This window comes from Balaenoptera musculus, chromosome 5, assembly GCF_009873245.2.
Source record: "Balaenoptera musculus isolate JJ_BM4_2016_0621 chromosome 5, mBalMus1.pri.v3, whole genome shotgun sequence".
Lineage (NCBI taxonomy): Eukaryota > Metazoa > Chordata > Mammalia > Artiodactyla > Balaenopteridae > Balaenoptera > Balaenoptera musculus.
In genome coordinates this window covers 89,898,111-89,918,835 of record NC_045789.1, presented here as the reverse complement: position 1 = coordinate 89,918,835, position 20,725 = coordinate 89,898,111, and the positions used below count along the sequence as shown (strand labels likewise).

General features: G+C 38.1%; 1 protein-coding gene across 5 annotated transcripts in view; it reads right to left on the bottom strand.

Moving 5' to 3' along the window:
* The window catches only part of PPARGC1A (PPARG coactivator 1 alpha), a 306,431-nt gene that overhangs the window by 41,794 nt on the left and 243,912 nt on the right, over window positions 1–20,725 (bottom strand). For all 5 annotated transcript variants that reach the window (XM_036852984.1, XM_036852987.1, XM_036852986.1 and 2 more), the window contains exons 3-5: window positions 6,979–7,173; window positions 4,397–4,519; window positions 3,319–3,523 (exon numbers count right to left, since the gene is read on the bottom strand). In XM_036852984.1, coding sequence (XP_036708879.1) covers window positions 3,319–3,523; window positions 4,397–4,519; window positions 6,979–7,173 — 523 coding nt within the window. The remainder of the gene's footprint in view (window positions 1–3,318; window positions 3,524–4,396; window positions 4,520–6,978; window positions 7,174–20,725) is intronic.

Genomic DNA, 20,725 nt, shown 5'->3' with positions numbered 1-20,725 from the left:
TATATGCTTATCTATAAAGATATTTTTATATGTATGTAGATTTTGTCAACTTTTTCTCATTAAAATAACTTTCAAAAGGTCAAGAGGTAGTCATTTATGTAATGAAAATCATGGACTTGAAACCAAAAAGGTCTTTAGAATAAACTTTCTTATTTTATGGATGAAAAACCTGAGACCTAAGATGCTGCATGATATTTCCAGGGCCATAAAACTAGTTACTGGCAGAGTCGGGCCCTGAATATGTTTTCTTTCCCCTATTATCAAAAGGAATTGCGTTCAATAGATATTAAAGGAAATTAATCAACACCAGTAATTAAGGCCCTTTGAAATGTGAAAATACTATTTATGTCCAAATTAGGTTGAAATTAGGTACTTTACTTGGACAAACAGCATTTACATATACAAGTAGTATTTACATAGCATTTAATTTGTAGATTTAGATTTCGTTTTTAAACAATTGCATGGTTTATCATCTATCCAATGTGCATCCAGAAATACGAAGCTCATGCTGTCTTGTGCAAATTAGGTACATTGATTGATTGGCTTTTTCAGATATAACAATAAATGAACTGATTTGACACTAACTTTTTAATATGTCTGACATAATGAGCCTTTCAAAAAGAACACACTTATGAAGGAAATTTACCAACTTCTATGGTGCTCAACTAATAATTAAGATAACACATAAAGGTTCTATACAAAATATCACCAGGTATGAATATGTGTGATGTCACACAATAATGTACATTGAAAATCAGTCACTGAAATTCCAGTTTTCAAGGTGTAGGGTAGCCTATCTGGAATGCTTAAAGGAAGATCCCCCAAATTCTGATAGTTGGGTAAAAGTAAGGCCTATGGCAATGGAAGGAAAGGAACAGGCAGTGGTCATATTTCGTGGGACAAAATGCAAACAGGAAATGAGGGCCACAGGAAGGGCACAGCTTCAAAGCGAATCCAGAATCTAATCCCAAAATAAGCCCACGCTCACAAAAACTACCACTAGAGGAGCTTTGATTTGGTTTACTGGAAGTTTAATCCACACTGTTGCAATGACTGGTAGACCAGAGACTCTAAGATCCTTGAGGACAGGAATGAATCTTTTTCATGAAGATCATGATATCTTTGATGAATGACTGCATTAGTAAATGAATCAATACATGAATAAATGGGACCATACAATCGCCCAAGTCCAGACCATTATCCTAGGGAAGTGAAAAGAAATGGACCCTACAATGGTACAGAGAGCACACGTGAAGCTCCGTGCAAAAAAAATGACAATATGTTCAATAAGGCAACCTCAGAAAATCCTCTTAGTTAATTGTCTCTAATTGTTCATATATTTTCTACATTAAAATTTTGAATAATAATTTAAATAATCCCTGAAACCCAGCATTTATTTCCTGTTGGTTATTAACAGCCAGCCATGTTTGCATGTTTATTTTCTTTTAGACCTCTAGTAACTACAGGAATTTTTTTTTTTTTTTTTGGTTGTTGTTGTTTAACAAGCTTTGTTCTATTCTGGGATATACTTTTGATGCCTCACCACAGATATATACCTTAAAAAAAAAAAAAACCCTACATACAGCAGGTTTTATCTAAAGTATATGTCTTTCACAGGCCAATTTAGTTCTTCACTGCCATGGTTTGTAACAGATTACAATAATATTTAGTGGTACATGGATTGACAAAATTAATAAACCCTCGAAATCCAAAAGGACCAAGTAAAATTTTAAAAAAAGACAAAAAACCCCCCACTTTAAAACATGTGTTGCTGGACTAGGTTCACTGACTACAGGGTTCCAGCAAGTTTGGGGCTTCAGATTCAGCTCCAGAAAATGAACATATGACCAGCACCACGTGGGGAGTAGCCCAGTGAATTCCTCATTTCAGGTCACCCACTAGAATCCCACAGCACGTCTGGTTCTGCACTGAGAAAACTGTTCCAGTGCATGCATGTGAGAGGCCAGTCAGGGTGCAGCAAACTGAGAGACTGTGGCCCATTTTGATAAATATATTTCCTTGAACGGACAGAAAGGGATGGACGGTGATTTTGAGATATCCACCAGGGAAAATCTAATTGAGAGCCAATTAAAAATATTAAAGGAATATGAAAATCCCAGGTTTATGGTGAGGTAGGGATGAGAGAGGGAAATTCAAAACACTGGAGAAGAAAAGACGTATTAAAAGCAGCAGCAACAGCATACCTGTATGAAATAATCATGGTTCAAAACAGGGATCAGGGGCTACCACTCTGCAGCTGGAAGGGGAATTGGGGAAACAAAAGGGAAAAAAAAAAAAGAGGTGGATGTTTATAACTGCTATTTTAGAACGTGTCTACTTCCACTACAAAGTCAGAGGTACAGATGACGTGGAGGTTAAATATTTTAAAGCAACGGCAACTTTCTACAGGCTCTCGTTGGGCCTCTACAATTAGAATATTTTGAAGGAAGACAAAGAAAGAAAGGAAGGAAGAAAGAAAGAAAGAAAGAAAAAGAAAGAAAGAAAGAAAGAAAGAAAGAAAGAAAGAAAGAAAGAAAGAAAGAAAGAAAGAAAGAAAAAGAAAGAAAGAAAGGAAAGAAAGAAAGAAAGAAAAGAAAGAAAGAAAATGTATCTTTGCTAACAGAGATTTTCCCCAAATCACCCTGATCTGCCTCAGGAGTATCAGCCTTCTAGTACCGTATGGGGACAATAAAAATCACCCCAGATGTTTAGTGCAATATAAGCTTATATTTTTTAAATAGAAAGCAAATTTTTTAAATATCCAGGAATTTCCAAATCCTTATTTACAAAATAAAATTTGTGACTATACCATGTAGTCTAGAAAAAAGAAGAACGCACATCATAAATGAGAGACTGCGTAAATACTATTTACTATTTCATAAGGGATAGACAGCAAGCAAATCAACAGTGCCTCATTTTTTTTTTTCCATTATTGGAAGGGAAAAAATAAAAGCTCTTTCATGAATTGGCTAGCCCGGCTTGCTCAGAGCTTCAGTTGTTTCAGCAATTCAGAGGTTCCTACAAACCTCATCTGATGTTGCAATTCCCTCTGCACCACCCCTGGCTCCCCACCCGGCTAACATTTCAGGTGCCTTCTGGTGACTGTGAATTAGGCTGTATCTCAGCTAAATAGGATATGTTCAACCTGTGTCCAAGGAAGGATTTTTTTTTCCCCCAGCTATCATAAAGTGCTGAGTTCTCCTTCAAGAGAGACACCGATGGAACAGAAGCCCGAAGTTTGGGTCCCCTCAGCCCAGTGCAGGCTTGCCCTGCCCTCTGCGCCCTCACCCGCAGCTTGTGTTTGGGTCCACAGCCTACCTTGTAAATGTTGCGACTGAGATTGTGTGTGGGCCTTCTTTCTGGAGGTGCATTTGTCTCTGCTGCTGTTCCGGTTCTCTGTGGGTTTGGTGTGAGGAGGGTCATCATTTGTGGTCAGATACTTGAGAAGCTCCGAGCAGGGACGTCTTTGTGGCTTTTGCTGTTGACAAATGCTCTTCGCTTTATTGCTCCATGAATTCTCGGTCTTAAAAGCAAGGCATAAAGAAAGCTAAAATTGGTGAACTGAACCTTATCAGAATGGATATAGGTTTTCTGAAGAGATGAGATTTTCAATGAAGTGTTCAGTCTAAGTGTACTAGATCTATGAGCTGTGAATAATTGTTTGCAGAACAAGGAAAGAAAATTACATTTAAAATTCCTAAATGACATTTATGCAGCTTTTTATTTCATTTCTCCTACATTTCAATGTTCCTACTCAGCAACATGTAACTAACAAGACCCTACAGCGCCTTTACTGTGAATAAAAAAAAAAAAAAAAAAAGCCGGTTTAAACCTTAATTTGCCACTGATTGCCGGAGCCCAGTATTCACAATTCTCTTAAGTACCCCTTAACGCTCCGTTTTCACTCACAGTGAATGGCAAGACAAACATTGTTTAATACAGCCCGCTAACCGAATTATGTCATTGCCAGCATTCCATGCAATTAATGGCAGAGATAGATATTTTGTGGTGATTCCAGAGCAATCTTTCTCAGGTTAGACAGCTGGTAAAATGGCAATCCAGCATCTTAAAGTCACTCATAGATGATACCAGACTATCAGCAAATTGTATTGTAGCCCACGTTGCTGCGTGTATTAATAAAGTAGGCAAGAAGTAACAGACAGTAGAACTTTCATTTCAATCGTCCAAAGACAAAGCGTTGATGAACTCTTCCTAGTTTAAAACAGGTAGAGTATTGCTTTTGGAAACCCATTTCATAATCTGTTTCACCATTAGGAAGCCGCTGCAGGATTCCAGCTGAATTAACACATAGAAACCTATTGTTTATTTTATAGCTTTAAGCCAAAGTCCCTTGTGATTTCCCCTCCTGTATTAAAAAAAAACTTTACATTTGTACCTTAACAACTGCAGGGTTTGTTCTGATCCTGTGATTATGGTTTGCATGGTTGTGGGTACTGAGGCCACTGCATTCATTATAACTTAGCTGAGTGTTGGCTGGTGCCAGTAAGAGCTTCTTAAGCTAGAAACATATCAAGGAAGAGAGAAAGCAAGAAACGTTAGGCATCTTTTCAGCATTAGAATAAGCTGTTGAAATTTTAAACTTAAAATTAATTAATTTTAATTACAAAAATGAATTCACTCTAATCATAGTACACCTTAGCACAATAGCACTAAGGAAACATTTTTAAAAAGTAAGAAAAAGGGGCTTCCCTGGTGGCGCAGTGGTTGAGAATCTGCCTGCCAGTACAGGGGACACGGGTTCGAGCCCTGGTCTGGGAAGATCCCACATGCCGCGGAGCAACTGGGACCGTGAGCCACAATTGCTGAGCCTGCGCGTCTGGAGCCTGTGCTCCGCAACAAGAGAGGCCGCGATAGTGAGAGGCCCGCGCACCGCGATGAAGAGTGGTCCCCGCTCGCCGCAACTAGAGAAAGCCCTCACACAGAAACGAAGACCCAGCACAGCCATAAATAAATTAATTAATAATTAAATTAAAAAAAAAAAAAGTAAGAAAAAGTTTGGCATTACACTACAAACTGTGAAAGCGTTACCTTCTCCTACATTTGAGACTTAGTAGTATCTACCTTAATTTTTCTTTTAGATAAAGTAAGCCAGAAGAATCTTCCTAAAAGGATTTCCAAATACCTATGAGGTGAGAAAAGCTGCTTTACTAAATGAAGACTAGGGGATTTGGGGGGGGGCGGGGGGCTGTACATTTCCCCCTCAATAACCCAAATGAATCAAGGGGCAATAAAGAAAAGATTCTGTGATGTTTTGAATCATGTTTCACAATCAAGTGTAAAACACTACTGATTCAAATAATATTTCAGATAAAAGAGTGGCTTTCACTAAAAAGAATTTTTAAGTAGGTAGAGTCCTGGCCTGTAGATCAAGAGATCTGGGTTCTGGCTTAGGCAAAGCATTTCATCTCTTTTGACCTCTTTCTCTTCATTTGACTTGCTGGCCTTCCAGGACCTCCCTGATGGGATATGTAGTATGACTCTGAGTCAACAGCCCCTCCCAACTGAAACCACTGTGTGGATGAAAATCGTTGGGTATCCATGTAAAGAAATCAGAGCCTAGGGGCTTCCCTGGTGGCGCAGTGGTTAAGAATCTCCCTGCCAATGCAGGGGACATGGGTTCGAGCCCTGGTCTGGGAAGATACCACATGCCGCAGAGCGGCTAGGCCCGTGAGCCACAACTACTGAGCCTGCGCGTCTGGAGCCTGTGCTCCGCAATGGGAGAGGCCGCGACAGTGAGAGGCCTGCGCACCGCGATGAAGAGTGGCCCCCGCTCGCCGGAACTGGAGAAAGCCCTCACACAGAAACGAAGACCCAACATAGCCAAAAATAAATAAATAAATAAATAAATTAAAAAAAAAAGAAGAAATCAGAGTCTTAGGCAGCAAAGCCAATGACACTGGCACGTGGAAAAACTGGGGAATACATATGTTACCATTGCTTATGAGATATTCTCCTCTAAACCAAAAATCTCGAAATGGAAAGGCATATAAGTAGGGTCTCCACAGGTTTACATGGAATGCTTTTAACATATAGAAACTTAGAGACGGGAGAGAAACAACACCTAGATGGCAGGCCAAAGCACACTATTAAAGTTTGCAGGATGGCATTCCATAATTTACATTGCATGCTATTACATCAGATTTATGGCAAATGACAAATGGCTACCATAGCTGAGAAGGTAAACTGTGTCTTAGAACTAATAAAATCCTGGTCGAGTACTGCACTGAAAAGAAAATTCACTCTTCATTGCCAATAAATCTACTCTTCATTGCCTACCATAAATTTAGGTAACTTAGGTGGCAAATGTGCTATTATTTTCCAGTCTTCATAAGAATTATGGATCCAAAGCCTTGAAATACTGCATACTCTTTGATCTACCTTCTATTTCTAAAATAATATGCATGAGAATAAAACTACAAATATGTCAATTATCATACAATTTATGATGGTGAAAAAAAATAGGAAAAAGACTAAATATCCCCACCATAAGGGATTGCTTAATAAATTAGTTCATCTCCAAACAATAAAATACTATGCAACCATTCAAAATTATGCATCTATTTAAAATTCACGAACATGTTCATGATATATCTTAAAACAAGAGATTTCAATAATTTTTGATACTAGAGATTATTTGAAATTACAGGTGAACTTTTTGTCTATTCTTTTTAGTTGTCTACATTTTCTAAGTTTCTAACCATAAACATCAATAATACTAAAAGATATAAAAACCTACAAAAGGTAGTTTTAAAAAACTGCAGTGAGACCACATGAAGACTGTATTATCAACATTTTTCAACACAGAATCACAGAATTTGCAACTCTGAGTGTGCTTGGGGATTATTTTGGCATCAGTCTAAACAAAAAATCCAAACCTTATTGTTACTACATCATACCCACGCAGCGGGTAGCCAGAGGCAACTCCAATTCCTGTTAAACAGTAGGAAGGGTTCTTACTAGAGACGGCTCTTCTGTCTCCTGAGGCGGAGGGGTGCCATCAGGCATGGAGGAAGGACTGGCCTCATTCTCGGTGGTCACATCTCCATCTGTCAGTGCATCAAATGAGGGCAATCCGTCTTCATCCACAGGGAGACTGTCCAGTGTCTCTGTGAGGACTGCTAGCAAGTTTGCCTCATTCTCCTCATCTATCTTCTGCAAAAAACAATAAAACAGAAGAAGTCATGAGTTAGTTCACATTGGGAGATGAGTAATCTATTAATCAGCATAGACTGAATATGTTTACCCAAATGAATATGCGATACATGAAATTTGGAACGTCCGAGCCAGAACACAAGATCACGTCTTCCTTAAATTCCAAATCCCTTTTGGTCTGAATCACGCAATCAATTAATACCTTTAGTGTACCAATCTCTGATTGTTGAGCTGTCCAATTCAGCTATTTATTGTGTCGGTGTTAACACTGCTAAATACGATTCTGTCTTGTTCACAGTCATTTTCCGTATATTTATGTCTTGTTTCCTTAACTAAAAGAGAAGATTTAGAGAATCTCAGGGCTTGAGAGCATTTTAATTATCATCTATTGCATCATCAGATATAGTGTTTCAATCTCCTGTACAGCATACCCACCAAAATGTTTAGATAACCCTCTGTTTGAACACCACCACAAACTGAAACTATACCAAGAAAAACTATACACTTCCATGGTTTCAATTATAATCTCATCACTGAACACTCCACAGACATTTATTTCTCTCCCTGACATCTCTCCCAACTTTAGCCATAAATCTATAACTGCCTACTGGACATTTCTACCTGATAAGAGCTCCCTTATCTCAAAATCCAAACTGAGGACCTTTCGTGGAAAAAAACCCAAAAAAACAAAACCAAAAAACTTGCTGTTTCTCTTGACTTTCTGGGTTTGGATAACAATTCATCAGACCCTAAACTCTGGAACCACCTTGAGTTCTCTGTACCTGGCCAGTCACTAAGTAGAGCCTTACTTTGTAACATCTCTTGAATGCATTCATTTCTTGTGACCAGGGGTACTTTCTAGGGCAACATCGCCTCTAACAGGGGCTCTTCCAAACATGGTTTAACTCATTTTCCCACCTGCCACACTCATTTCCACCAACACATCCTTGGAAAGCTCATCTTCAGTTATTCATTGCACAAATATTTTTGAACACCTACTGTATGTCAGGGCCATGCTAAGTGTTGGAGACACAAGGAGAAACAAGACAAAACTCTGCCCCTCTGAGAACCCACCAGGGGAGGGAAAGAATCTGTAAACAATGTATTATAAAAGAGAATATTCATTTATTTCAGCACTCTGTAAAAAAAACTCAAGATCTTCCGAACTGGAGCTTATACCCCTTGTCTATAGGTCAATGTGCTATATTCTTATGTACCTGGGCAACCAGTGCCAATGCGGGGCGTACAGTATAGACAGTCATTGATTACTTGCTGAATAATTCATTGATCTGCATTTTTTTACCTAAAATATATGTTGTGTAGATCACTTTCTTTTCCTTCTTTTAGCACTTCACGTTGTCCAATCTGACCTGCTTCATAAGTCATTTTTTTAAGTTCTGTACGCTATGACATTAACAATATCAGCTAAATTATCCCACGCAGATCCTATTACAAAATACACCTAAGCTGCTGACATCTAACGAAGTCAGCAGTGCCACACTTCCTTTCTCTCTAGCACTGAACTCCAGTTAATTGACCTGACAAAATTACAAGAATCACAGAATAAGACAGCTAATCAGAAAATCAAATTGTATTACTAGAGAAATTAGGCAGGCGTTTATCACGTATACATTCTATTTTCACATAAAAATTGCTTTCCCTCCTTACTGATGATTCTCCATCCAGGAGGAAAACTATGAACGTCTTTCTGTTTTGGATTTAAGAAAGCAAGAAGAGCCATAGATACTCATGGTAGACTTTATTTGGCACTTTTAACATTTGTTTCCATCTCCCTAATGGCCCTGTACTTGACCTTGTGAGTCAAGTGGTTTGGGGCACACAGTGTGGAGTAACAATTCTAGGAGTTTTTAGACTCTAGTGTAGGTGGTAAACCCTAATCAGAAGGTGTGAAATGGGGCTTCCCTGGTGGCGCAGTGGTTGAGAATCTGCCTGCAGATGTAGGGGACACGGATTTGAGCCCTGGTCTGGGAAGATCCCACATGCCGCGGAGCAACTGAGCCCGTGAGCCACAATTACTGAGCCTGCGCGTCTGGAGCTTGTGCTCCGCAACACGAGAGGCCGTGATAGTGAGAGGCCCGCGCACCGTGATGAAGAGTGGCCCCCGCTTGTCACAGCTAGAGAAAGCCCTCGCACAGAAACGAAGACCCAACACGGCCATAAATAAATAAAAAAGAAAGAAAGAAAGAAAGAAAGAAAGAAAGAAAGAAAGAAAGAAAGAAAGAAAGAAAGAAAGAAAGAAAGAAAAAAGGGCACAAGGAAATCTTAAAAAAAAAAAAAAAGGTGTGAAATGTTAACTTCAAAATTGCACCACTTCCTTCCATAAATTGGCCAATCCTTTAAAATCCAAATTGCTCAATTCAATAATAAGACTTTATTGAGCATCCCCCTCACCCTCAACTCTTCTGGACTCTGTCCATGTAACCTTAATAATAAAGATACTGAAATAATTTGCTCCTATTTTCTGCAGAGGATCATAATCTGGTATCCAAAGATGCCAATCTCTCCCTTTTAATTTTGATTTCGATTCTCCCACGTACCAAAAACCAAATTCAGGTTATTAAACTATTCTGAATAAAAGTTATATTTAAATGAAATATATATTGTTTTAAATCATCTTAAAATAATATATATTTAAATGAAATATATATTATTTTAAATCATTTCAAAATCATCTCAAAATCTCAAAATCAGATTTACACTAATATAAGTATCCCCATATTGCCTAATAAATATAATCTTTGAAAATGACTCAAGCACACACATTCATGCTTACACACACACACACACACACACACTCACACACACACACAAGCACATGCACAAGCACTTTCAATAAGCTGGACATTTTTTCCAGGTATCCCAGTTTTCAGAAAGGCTTACTTCACTGAAGTTCAAAAAGAGCTCAGGAAAAACAGTTAAGCATGTTTACCAGTAAATTAGTAATTTTGTTAACTCCAATTTAAATTTTGCGTTTGGCTTCCCAGCAATACTACAAGCCCCTATTTGCTTTCAGTCACATAATACAATAGTGTCTTAGTTCTATCCCTAGTGTAAACAAACGACGATAATTCTAATCAAGTCAAAATGACCAAGAACACTTAAATTAACTAGTTTTCTTCAGTTCCTTTAATAAGCCTGGGTGAGTGTACACCAAATACAATGGCAGAAATACTGGAGCTTGATAATGTCATAATTAATTTACAAGACTTGATTAAACCACCAACTATTTAAAGTCTCCTCTCTCCTGAAACCACCATGGGAGGGGAGGGTTTGTGGAATGGAAGACTGGCATTGTGTGGGGGGGAGGGGGGAGGGGGAGGGGGGGAGGGGGAGGGGGGAGGGGGAGGGGGAGGGGGGAGGGGGAGGGGGAGGGGAGGGGGGAGGGGAGGGGGGAGGGGGGAGGGGAGGGGGAGGGGGAGGGATGGGGGAGGGGCAGGCTGGTCTTAAATCAGTATGGAACAGTGGGACTGTAATCATTATTTACAGGCAGTGTCCATTAGAAATAATTATTAAACCTTTTTATTATCATCCTTGTATATGTGTGACTCAGAGAGGTGCTCCAAGACCATTTGTTTTAATAAAGTTATTCTTGAATTAAGGTAGAAACGAATGCTATGATTTCAAAATCTCTGTTTTCTTCCGTCATAGCAGACTGGGAAGAAAGTTTGATGACGCTTCTGTGTTGAAGCTCAACAGATATTCGTACATGTAAAGTTGAGTGGACACTGTCCCTCATTCTGACAATTTCAATTAATTTGGCATGAGTTTCAACAATCGAACACCCCAGAGAAGGCAACGCATGTGACCAAAAGAACTCAAACAATTAATGTCACTTTCCATTATTGCTTCGGTCCCAATTTACAGAGCAAATAAATGAAAGTCGCTGCAGACAAAGCCCACTGGCCTACTAACACATGTCTGTTCACAGGGCATGGAAATACATGAGTCAGGAAAAATGCCATTGCAAGATAACCTTTCCAAGACTCGGCTCTGATACTGCTTTCTAATTGTTCAAAATTACTGTTTTTATAAAAATATACTAATTAGCTCCATGTAAGTTGGAAAAGAAAAGCAGAGTGGTGAAAAAGAGAGAGCAGATCACCAACTGGGTGGTGAGCTACAGCTACACAAATAGCTCAGTCTCCTCTGGGGGCAGAAAGGCAGAAGTAAGGTTGGGAAGCAGACAAGGAACATTTCCATGTGGAACTCTGTGGCTATCAAGCCGCATTTCCCACGATGGGTTTCAACCTTGGCCTCTCCTTACATAAAGGAAGTCCGCAGCTATTCTTCTGACCTAAATAAAGGTCCTTGTGACTGTAACACTTCAATCTCTAAGGGCTCTCCAGGAATAAAGAAGGCATAGCAACAAAAACTCACTCAAGGTGTAAAGAATTTCCAGTGACAGATATACATACATGTATACTAACAAACCACAATTCAGAATGTGCAACAAATCAGAAGCCATATCGTGTCCTTAATAAACGATAGTTCAGAACAGTCAATAAAACCAGAAGATTCATTACCTCTCTTTGGAACTGTCGGGTCCCTATATGAATTGCACTAAGTGTGATATAATTCAAAAGGTACAGTTGAAGGAAGGTAGATTCTGCCCCTTCACACACCCCAAGTCACCTCAAGATTGAAATTTGGGATCCAGTGTATAATATCTGGGCCTTGTTCCTTTGTGAGCAGTTGGCAAAACAATCTTCCAACCAGTTACACATGGTGGGGTAGACAATGCATTCAACTCACCCAAATGCACCCAGAGTGAATACATCCACTAAATTAAGGAGGAGGTGAGGGACTCTGAGATGCTGACGCCTGAAGGGAGAAACACAGAGTGCAAAACTGCATGAGGTATCCCAAAGATTTTTAATGCAGACTATTCTGGAAGGACCATGCCCTGCTTATGATAGTAATTTTTTCCACATCTTGTAGAATTGCAATTATACTCTGCATCCCCAGATTCTTACACTCGCTTGATCTCTGTTTGATAAAAATAGTTTAATAGCCATTTAATCACAGCTTCATTATCTTAGCTCTCTTAATGCGAATTAGGCCAGGAGAATTCTTGCTTCCTCATTAGTCAAATCATCAATAAGAAGGAAACAGTGGGGTCTTCTTATCATTCATTAATCAGTTTCAATACCTTAGGGGCTGTTTACTCCGAGATCAATCTGTGTGAGAGGTCACTTAACCTCTCTGAGCCTCTATTTTTTTACTATGTAAAATTTCGAGTTGTTATCTGCCAAATTCCTATTACAGAATTTTTCTGCACTCATGAGTAATAAGGAGAAAAAAAAAAAGAGTTGATAAAGGCCTGAGAATTCTTAAAGAAGGTGCTCAATAAACATCTCCTGTGTATATGCCCATCATCTTGATTATCTGTATTTGAACTTCATTCTTTGAGCACGTTCTACCGCCGACTCTTAGCACTGGGCCAGCTTCCTCCCAAATTCCCAGCATGCCTTGGGCTTCCTTCTTGCCCCATCCTGCTGATTTGGAAGCAGCTAATGCAGACAAAATTAACTCCTACTTTAAATGAGGCCTAATTAAGAAGGGAATTCTGCTAAAGTAACATCTGGTAATGTATTCTGAAGCCAAATATAAATGACATTTTTGGATTATCCACTATATTGGATTATTTGTTCCAATAGACCCCACCAGGAGTTGAAATAAATAAATAAGAAAGTGAATTTTATGATAGATTCAGGGGCTCAAATAAGGAATACAATTGATCATAGGCGTCCCTTTCCTGAATCACCATATATAAAGTGTTGTACCACTGTTTCATGCACAAAAAGGCAAAAAACATTTGCATGTATCAAGGTTGGTTTTGATGTATAAAGTTTGATTCAAGATTTGCAAGAAGCTGAATTCAAAATAAAGAAAAAACTTTTCTTCTGAAATGAAATAAAAAATAACAATTCGGATTAAACCCCTGAAATAGAATTTGAGGTTTTTAGTTTTTTTAAAAACCATTTTAATGAGGACAGATAACACTTCACTAATTGTTTATTGCACATGTCTGCTCTGAGTAATCTGAGTCTTTGCTGAAGAGGTTGTTAAATATTTTGAATACTATTTTCAAACAATTCTTTTTCCTTCTTTCTTCTCTCTCTCTCCTTGAATGCTCTACAATCCACTGTGGTTTTTCTTGTTTTGCTTACATCCAGGCATGGGTAACAACAGCATGTCTGTCCACCTTCTCACACTCCAAATCAGGCAGAATCCCCACATGGCACTTCTTATAGGTTGCTAACTCTTACCCCATTCCATAGGAAGAGTCTCTAAAACACTCTACTAACTTTTTGCTTAGCATATGGAATAAAGGGCTTTGAAAATGGGATGGTCACTTGAAGGCAGAAAAAAAAAAAAACAACTTAAGAAATCTCAAGCACATATGTCCAGCAGAAAAATAATCAAGACAATAAAGACCACCTTACATCATATCACACATTTCTTATAAAAAACACTTTTTCATCTATTCATTTCTTACAAATACCCCAAAAGTTAGCTTATTCCTCTATTTTATTCCCAGGAGAGATACAATGAGTACATTAGGCGCCACTGTATTTGCCCTGTCAGATGCCAGAGTTGCTGGTTGTACGATATAGTGGCTAACAGGAAGAAACAAATTTAAATTTCACTGTCTAGGCAACTCCCCATGAAACTATAGGCTACTTAAAATATCGTGTACGTAAATGTGTCTACACACACCACACCCCTCAACACATACAAGTCTGCATTTCAAGGACATATTTGAAACAGAATCTATGTATATGTGCATCTCAATCTCTTGAGTGTATTCTACATATTCAATTGTCATTGACTGTGTAAGTGTATAATCAGTGCATGTATTCTTCCTCCCAGTTATCCACTCTAACTGAAGAAAGCAATGAACAAAAACTGAAGATAACTCCTGCAAAAATAAAATAAAATAAGGATCAAGCAGAAATAAATACAAGCAAAACTGAAGGATTCCCTCCATAGATATATTTACCTGTGGGAGTCCATTTAATTCCTGGTAATACTTACGCTCCTATTTAAGCAGGCATAAAATTTAGGTTCACATCTGCACTTAGGCTCTATACTAACTTATTAGCTTACATCACACACTCATGAGTTAATAAGCATGTCCTGAACATATGGAGTTCATTATTCTGAAGAGGTCACATGAGCCAAAAGTGTAAATACAGAAGTTCAAGAGAAAGGCCTAAGAAAATCCTGGTTGATGCACTCAAAATGAGCTAGTTAAGGGGTGGGCGGGGGAGATGTTTCATGTCTATTCCTCACACTATATAGAGGAAGCAACTGGGTTGTGTCATCAAACAGGAGGCTTAATAGACCTGAAAAGAGCCAGTAAGGCATTCCATTTGTCCTCAAGTTTAAAACAAGAGAGAAACTGGGCAGGTTATAAGAACACCAGACTGGAAGTCAAGAGAATGGATCCTAGTCCCATTTGGACCACCAGCTATCTGTATGGCTTAAGTCAAACAACTCAATTCCGGCTTCCCTGCACATGCTAGAATGGTCATTCTATAGGCTCCCAACTGGCTTCCTGTTTTCACCCTTGCCACTTGCCACCCCATCCCAATAGTCCATTTAGTCCATCCCAATAGTCCATCCCAATAGTCCATTCTCAACCCAGAAGACAGTGGTCCTGATAAACCTTGAGTCTTATCTTGCCTCAATTTTGACCACGCCCTCCATGGCTTCCCATGTCTCTAAGAGTAAGAGTCAAAGTTCTAAGAGTGACCTACCAGCCTAGGATCACCATATAATTTATCATCCAAGCCAGAACACTTTTGAGAGTGACTGGGAATAATCAACAATCAACCACTGGGGGCTTAACCCAGACTATTGCAGGCTAACTGAGATGCATTGTTGGTTGCCCTATACTAGACCTATAGCCTCTGATGCTCTCAACACCCCCATTTATCAGGCTGAATCCTTTCCAAACACTCTGAGCTCCTTACTAGATCACAAAAATGCCAGGCATTCCTCTGCCCCAAGGCTCTGCACCTGCTGTTTCCCCTTTCTAGAAGGCGTTTCTGCCAGAAGGCCACATGGCTTGCCCCCTTTATCCCCTTATTTACTCAGATGTTACCTTCTCAGTGAGACCCTCCTAACTACTCCAAACACAGTCTATCCACCTTCCTGGTTTATTTTTCCCTTTGAAACTTACTGCTTAACTGAAACTTAACTCAGTATATATTTTAATGACAATTGTTCATGGCCTGTGTAAAATAGAAACCCTGCAAGGTCCATCTGATCACTGGTTAAAACATGTGACATATAGTAGAAGCTTAATTAAAATGAATCAGTAATAACTAAAAAGTCTAACCAGTTCTAAGAATATAATGTGACTTTTCATCCTTTTGTTATTGCCACTGTTGTATCCTCTGTAATTCCCACCTCTTCTCACCCTCAGCAGATCTGTCTTGATAATAATGTTTATCTTAGGCTCTGATTTAGAATAGCTTCCATTCATTTCTCATGCATTTTTTGTAAATCCATCTTTTGTAAAGGAAGGGTTTGGGATGGGTCTTGTAAATGTAGAGATTTACTCTCACCAATTCTGGTGTTTGGAAAGATACTGGAATGCATTATTAAGCAATTAATTCACAAATATCTCAAAAGAGCCAAGAGAAAAATCATGCCAGACCAACTAACTATCTGTCCATGCAGGAGCATCAGGCTCACTAATCAAGAGAAAACAATTGACATAATCTATCTGGATTAGAGTGAGCTTCTTTATTTCATACCTTATAACATACTCGTCTACAAGCTGGGAATATATATTACTCTTAGCCAGAGGGTTTTTCAAACTGTGTTCCATGGAACCTTGGACATCAGTACAGTTACTACAAGGATTGATTGTAAATATTTTAGTATATAATATATTTTATATAATTGAATTCATATACAAATATAAATAATTTGCTTTTAGAAAGCAAAATGTACATTCAATTGTGTTATGTATCTTATCATAAACACAGTGCAGATCACCACTGCCTTAACCTGCCAAGTTGAATCATTTGGTGTTGGTCTCAAGATTTAAAAATATCTTGAGATGTGCACATGAGCAGTTTAAAACCTGAAGCCATTTACAAATACTCCTTTCTATGAGGCAGCGTTTTCTCCATCCTCTTCAATCAAAACAAAGTACAAAATAATCAGTTGCTAAGATTGCTATAACATACCAATCATTATCTTATAACCCAACTTCACTTTTTTATGTTCATTTAAATAGTATCAAAAATATTATGACATAAATGTTATTTTGATTTAAAAAATAGTAAACAGCAGCTGACCTTTACTGAGGGCTTCTCATGTGCATGGTGCTGAGTTAATTTCTTTATGCATATTATTTCATTTAAACCACCATTAACCCTAGTAGTAGCCCCAAACTCATGTGGCTAATAAGCAGAGTTGGATATCAAAACAGATACTTCTGATAAAAACTTGTTCTCCCTCCCTTTCTTTATATGTTGGGATTTTACGGAAGAAATTATTAGAACAAAAATGAAAGTGGGCATGGGCTAGTCTAATCTATATTCACATTTGGGGGGTACAAAATCAGTTGGAAAGACATGTCAGTTCATTATCAACAGGTAGGGACTAAGGTGAAGAAATATAGTTACATCCCATGAAGCAGAGTTGGCCTTCCATGTAGAAAGAGGCGGTTTCTCTGAGATTGCTTCTTACTATCTACAGCTGGCCCAGTGTTACTGCCTATCTTTAGTCCTACTGGGTGTGATTTTCTCTTCGATTAGAATGATCTCCCCTTTCCCCTTCATTTTTTTTCATATCTCTGACTCTCACCTCAAAGCCTATTATAAGTGGTCCTTCTTTAATGAAAAGTTTTTCAACAAATCCAACCCATACTGGTATCTTCAAGACTTTATAATAGTAACCTGGATCCCTGGTTAGAAATACAGATTTCTGGATCCCACCACATACCACCAAATCAAAATATCTAGATCAGTGTTTCTCAGCTTTGGCACAATTGACATTTTGGATCAGATCATTCTTTGTTCTAGGGGGCTCCCCTGTGCCCTGTAGGTTGTTTCACAGCTTCCCTGACCACTACCTATTTAGATGCCTATAGCACCTCTCCAATTGTGACAACCAAAATTGTCTCCAGATATTGCCAAATATTTGCCAGGAGGCAAAACTTCCCCCATTTGAGAACAATTTCCCTAGAGAAACAGTCCAGGATTCTGTAGTTTTGATAAGCACACCAAGTGATTCTGATAATCATGCAAGTTTGGGTAAGTTGCTATTTTGTGCCTCTTGAGAAATGTATAAATCAAGTTAGAATATACGATTCCATGTATGCTAGATTGATCTCTTCTCACACATGCAATTCTAGTAGTGCCTAATAGTTATTAATAACATTTTTAATTTATTCTATGTGAATGCTTATTTCTAATATCTTACATTAATGTGCCTAGGTGCTTTACAGCCTTACTCCCCGAATTTCTTTTGGATTAGTTCTACGGCATTTTACTCTTTTTATTACCAATCACTCTCCTCTTTCTTCAGCATTTTCTGACCATCATCATTATCGTAAAGTTCATTTTCGTTTTGTAGCCTATTTGATTGCATAGGCTAGATGCCAAATGATTCTTGAGGATTTTCTTCTATATACTTTCACAGAGTTCTTAAATATTTCTAGACTTCTTAAGATTTTTTTAAAGATCAAAAGCACATAAAAGCCTTGTAAGATTTTCATGTTCTTATGAAAGAGGCAGTGAGGCAAAATATAGATTCTGAAGTTAGATTGCCTGAGTTGGTATCCTGAATTCATCCTTACAAGGTATGTAACCTTCAGCAAGTTACTTAACCTCTCCGTGTCTCAGATTTCATGTCTGAGAAGTGCGTTATAATAATGACTTATAGGGACTTCCCTGGTGGTGCAGTGGTTAAGATTCTGCACCCCCAATTCAGGGGGCCCGGGTTCAATCCCTGGTCAGGGAACTAAATCCCACATGTATGCTGCAACTAAGAGTTCGCATGCCACAACTAAGGAGCCACCCAGCACAACCAAATAAATAAATATTAAAAAAAATTTTTTTAATTGAAAAAATAAATAAAACTCTGGGCTTAATTTAAGAGAAAAATAATAAGACTTACATTGTAGGGTTATTTTGAGACTCAGTTGTGCTAATCCATGCATATCATGTAGAACAGTGCCTGATATATAGTAACGACTTATGTTTGCTATTATTAATATTATCATTATTATTGTCCTCATGCACTAGATTGAGTTCAAAATAACTGAGACCAAATATAAATTTGTTGCAAAAATAATATGAAGGAACACAGAGTAGACTTTGAGGTAGGGATAGAGTATAAACAAATGAAGGGAAACGGAAAGAACATTCTACTCAATAAACTGACACAATATAGAGATTAGAAATGTGGCATCAAAATTATTAAATACACGAATGCTCAGAAATCCTTACAATTTGTATAAAGGTCATTGCCTACCTGTTACTTGTTAAGGCTAATATGTCCGAGTTAACAGGCATGGTTTGACATAATCCCTGGATGCTTGCATGTTTATTACATGAAGTGATCACCTGAAACCCATATCAAGCTGAACTTTGATATCTACACTTGACATACACTCGTGCACACACAGGCATAAATACCATATTTATGTGCATGTTTATAAATGTATGTTTTTATTACTTACACATATTTATTGAGTGACTACTACGTGCTATAATCGTTTTTCTAGAAACTTACATTTTAGTTTGGTAGAGAGAAGATGGCAGACCTTCCAAAGATTAGACTAATATATACAGATATGTATAAATATATATATACATATATAATATATAAATAATATAGAGTATATATACATATTACACAGAGAGAGTACATATATATAGAGAGAGAATATATTTGGTTCATTTATATATATACATATATGTAATATATACATACATAGAGAGAGAGAAGGAGACAAAATATTTGGAGTATATAGATAGACAAAGAATGGAATATATGTGTGTGTGTGTGTATATTTATAGTGTAAATGCATATATATACCGTATTGTGTGTGTGTGTGTGTGTGTGTATGAGAGAGAGAGAGAGAGAGAGAGAGAGAGAAAGCATTTGAAGTAGCAAGGCATAATATCTGAGAAAGAAATATTTTAGGCAAAGGACAGAGTAAGTACAAAGGTCCTGAGGTACAAACTTGCAGTGAGTAAGATATTAATTTTTCCATGGTTTACATATTGGCAGAAGGGTGAGGGAGGTAATATTGAAAATATTTAAAAAACATTCCACAAGAGCATTGATCAATCAGAACAGCAACACTAGGGCTTCAGAGAGGACGCTTACTCTAAATGACTCATAAAGTTTTACTTTTTTAAATTAGCAGATTATACTAACCCTGGGCATAAGCAATGTTTTTTAGATTGGCTCTGTAAGAAACATTTATAATAATTTTCCATTACAACTAATAAATTCTCTCTAAGATAGTACATTTTCTGCCCCAAAGAAGTGCTTAGAAGGCACCATTACAGAGGTCAATGCAAAGCTATTTGTTCCTAAAGACTTAGCACCACGAGCTATGTGTGCAAAACGTGCAGCTGCAGATGCCTGGCACCTGGATCCAGATGGTATATTAAGGTTGGGGACGCCAAGATGCAGGTGATGTCAAATGATCTGATTACTGCAATATTCTGGCAATAGCATTAAAATGAGAGAAAACTGTCTCAAGGTAGTTAGAAGCTAATCAGAGGCAAGGCTGTCCTCTCTATGGGGCCATCTAGGGTGAAGGAAATCAAAGTGTACATCCTGATAATCCTCTGTGCCACTCCTGGCCTGTCCCCAAGAGAATAGGAGCCATTTAGATCCTGGGATTGGACCTTGGACTCCTTGAGCACCTTTCATTTTCCATTAAAGTGTTCCTGCACAGAATAGCGGGTTGTCAATAAATACTTGCCAAATAAATACAATATGAGAAGTTCATCTTTTCAATGACTTTGTAGCTAAGTGTTTCACATAGGTTTGGGTTTCCGAAGCATCTGAGTAAGTCTGCAGTCTCCTAGGATTTAGAGATTGAGCTTCTCTTAATGCCAGACTGAGTGCAACCCTCCTGAAAAATCTTTAAATACTTTATACTGAATTCCGTCTGGATACAGAACCATTCATGATGGTCAGTGATTTATATGCATACCCAGTTAGCAGGCACAGCAGTGTAGCCTAGGACATCCAGTTAGACAAAGTGGCTAATAACACCAAAGGTAACATATTCAAAAGTGGCCTTGAAAACTGTATTTTTAAAAGTGTATGTGCCTTTAACAACATGGGAAATGACAAGAGAAGTACAAACCAAACTGGATACAAATTCGAGAGTTACAGAAAGGAGAAAAGAAGCCTCATATAATGATAGAACATAGTAACAGAAATACCAAACAGTAAGAGCTAAAAGGGTCAACTCACCCAGCCACATGATTTTGGAGATTAGACGACTGACCCCCAGAGGGTTAAACAGACTTTCTCAAGG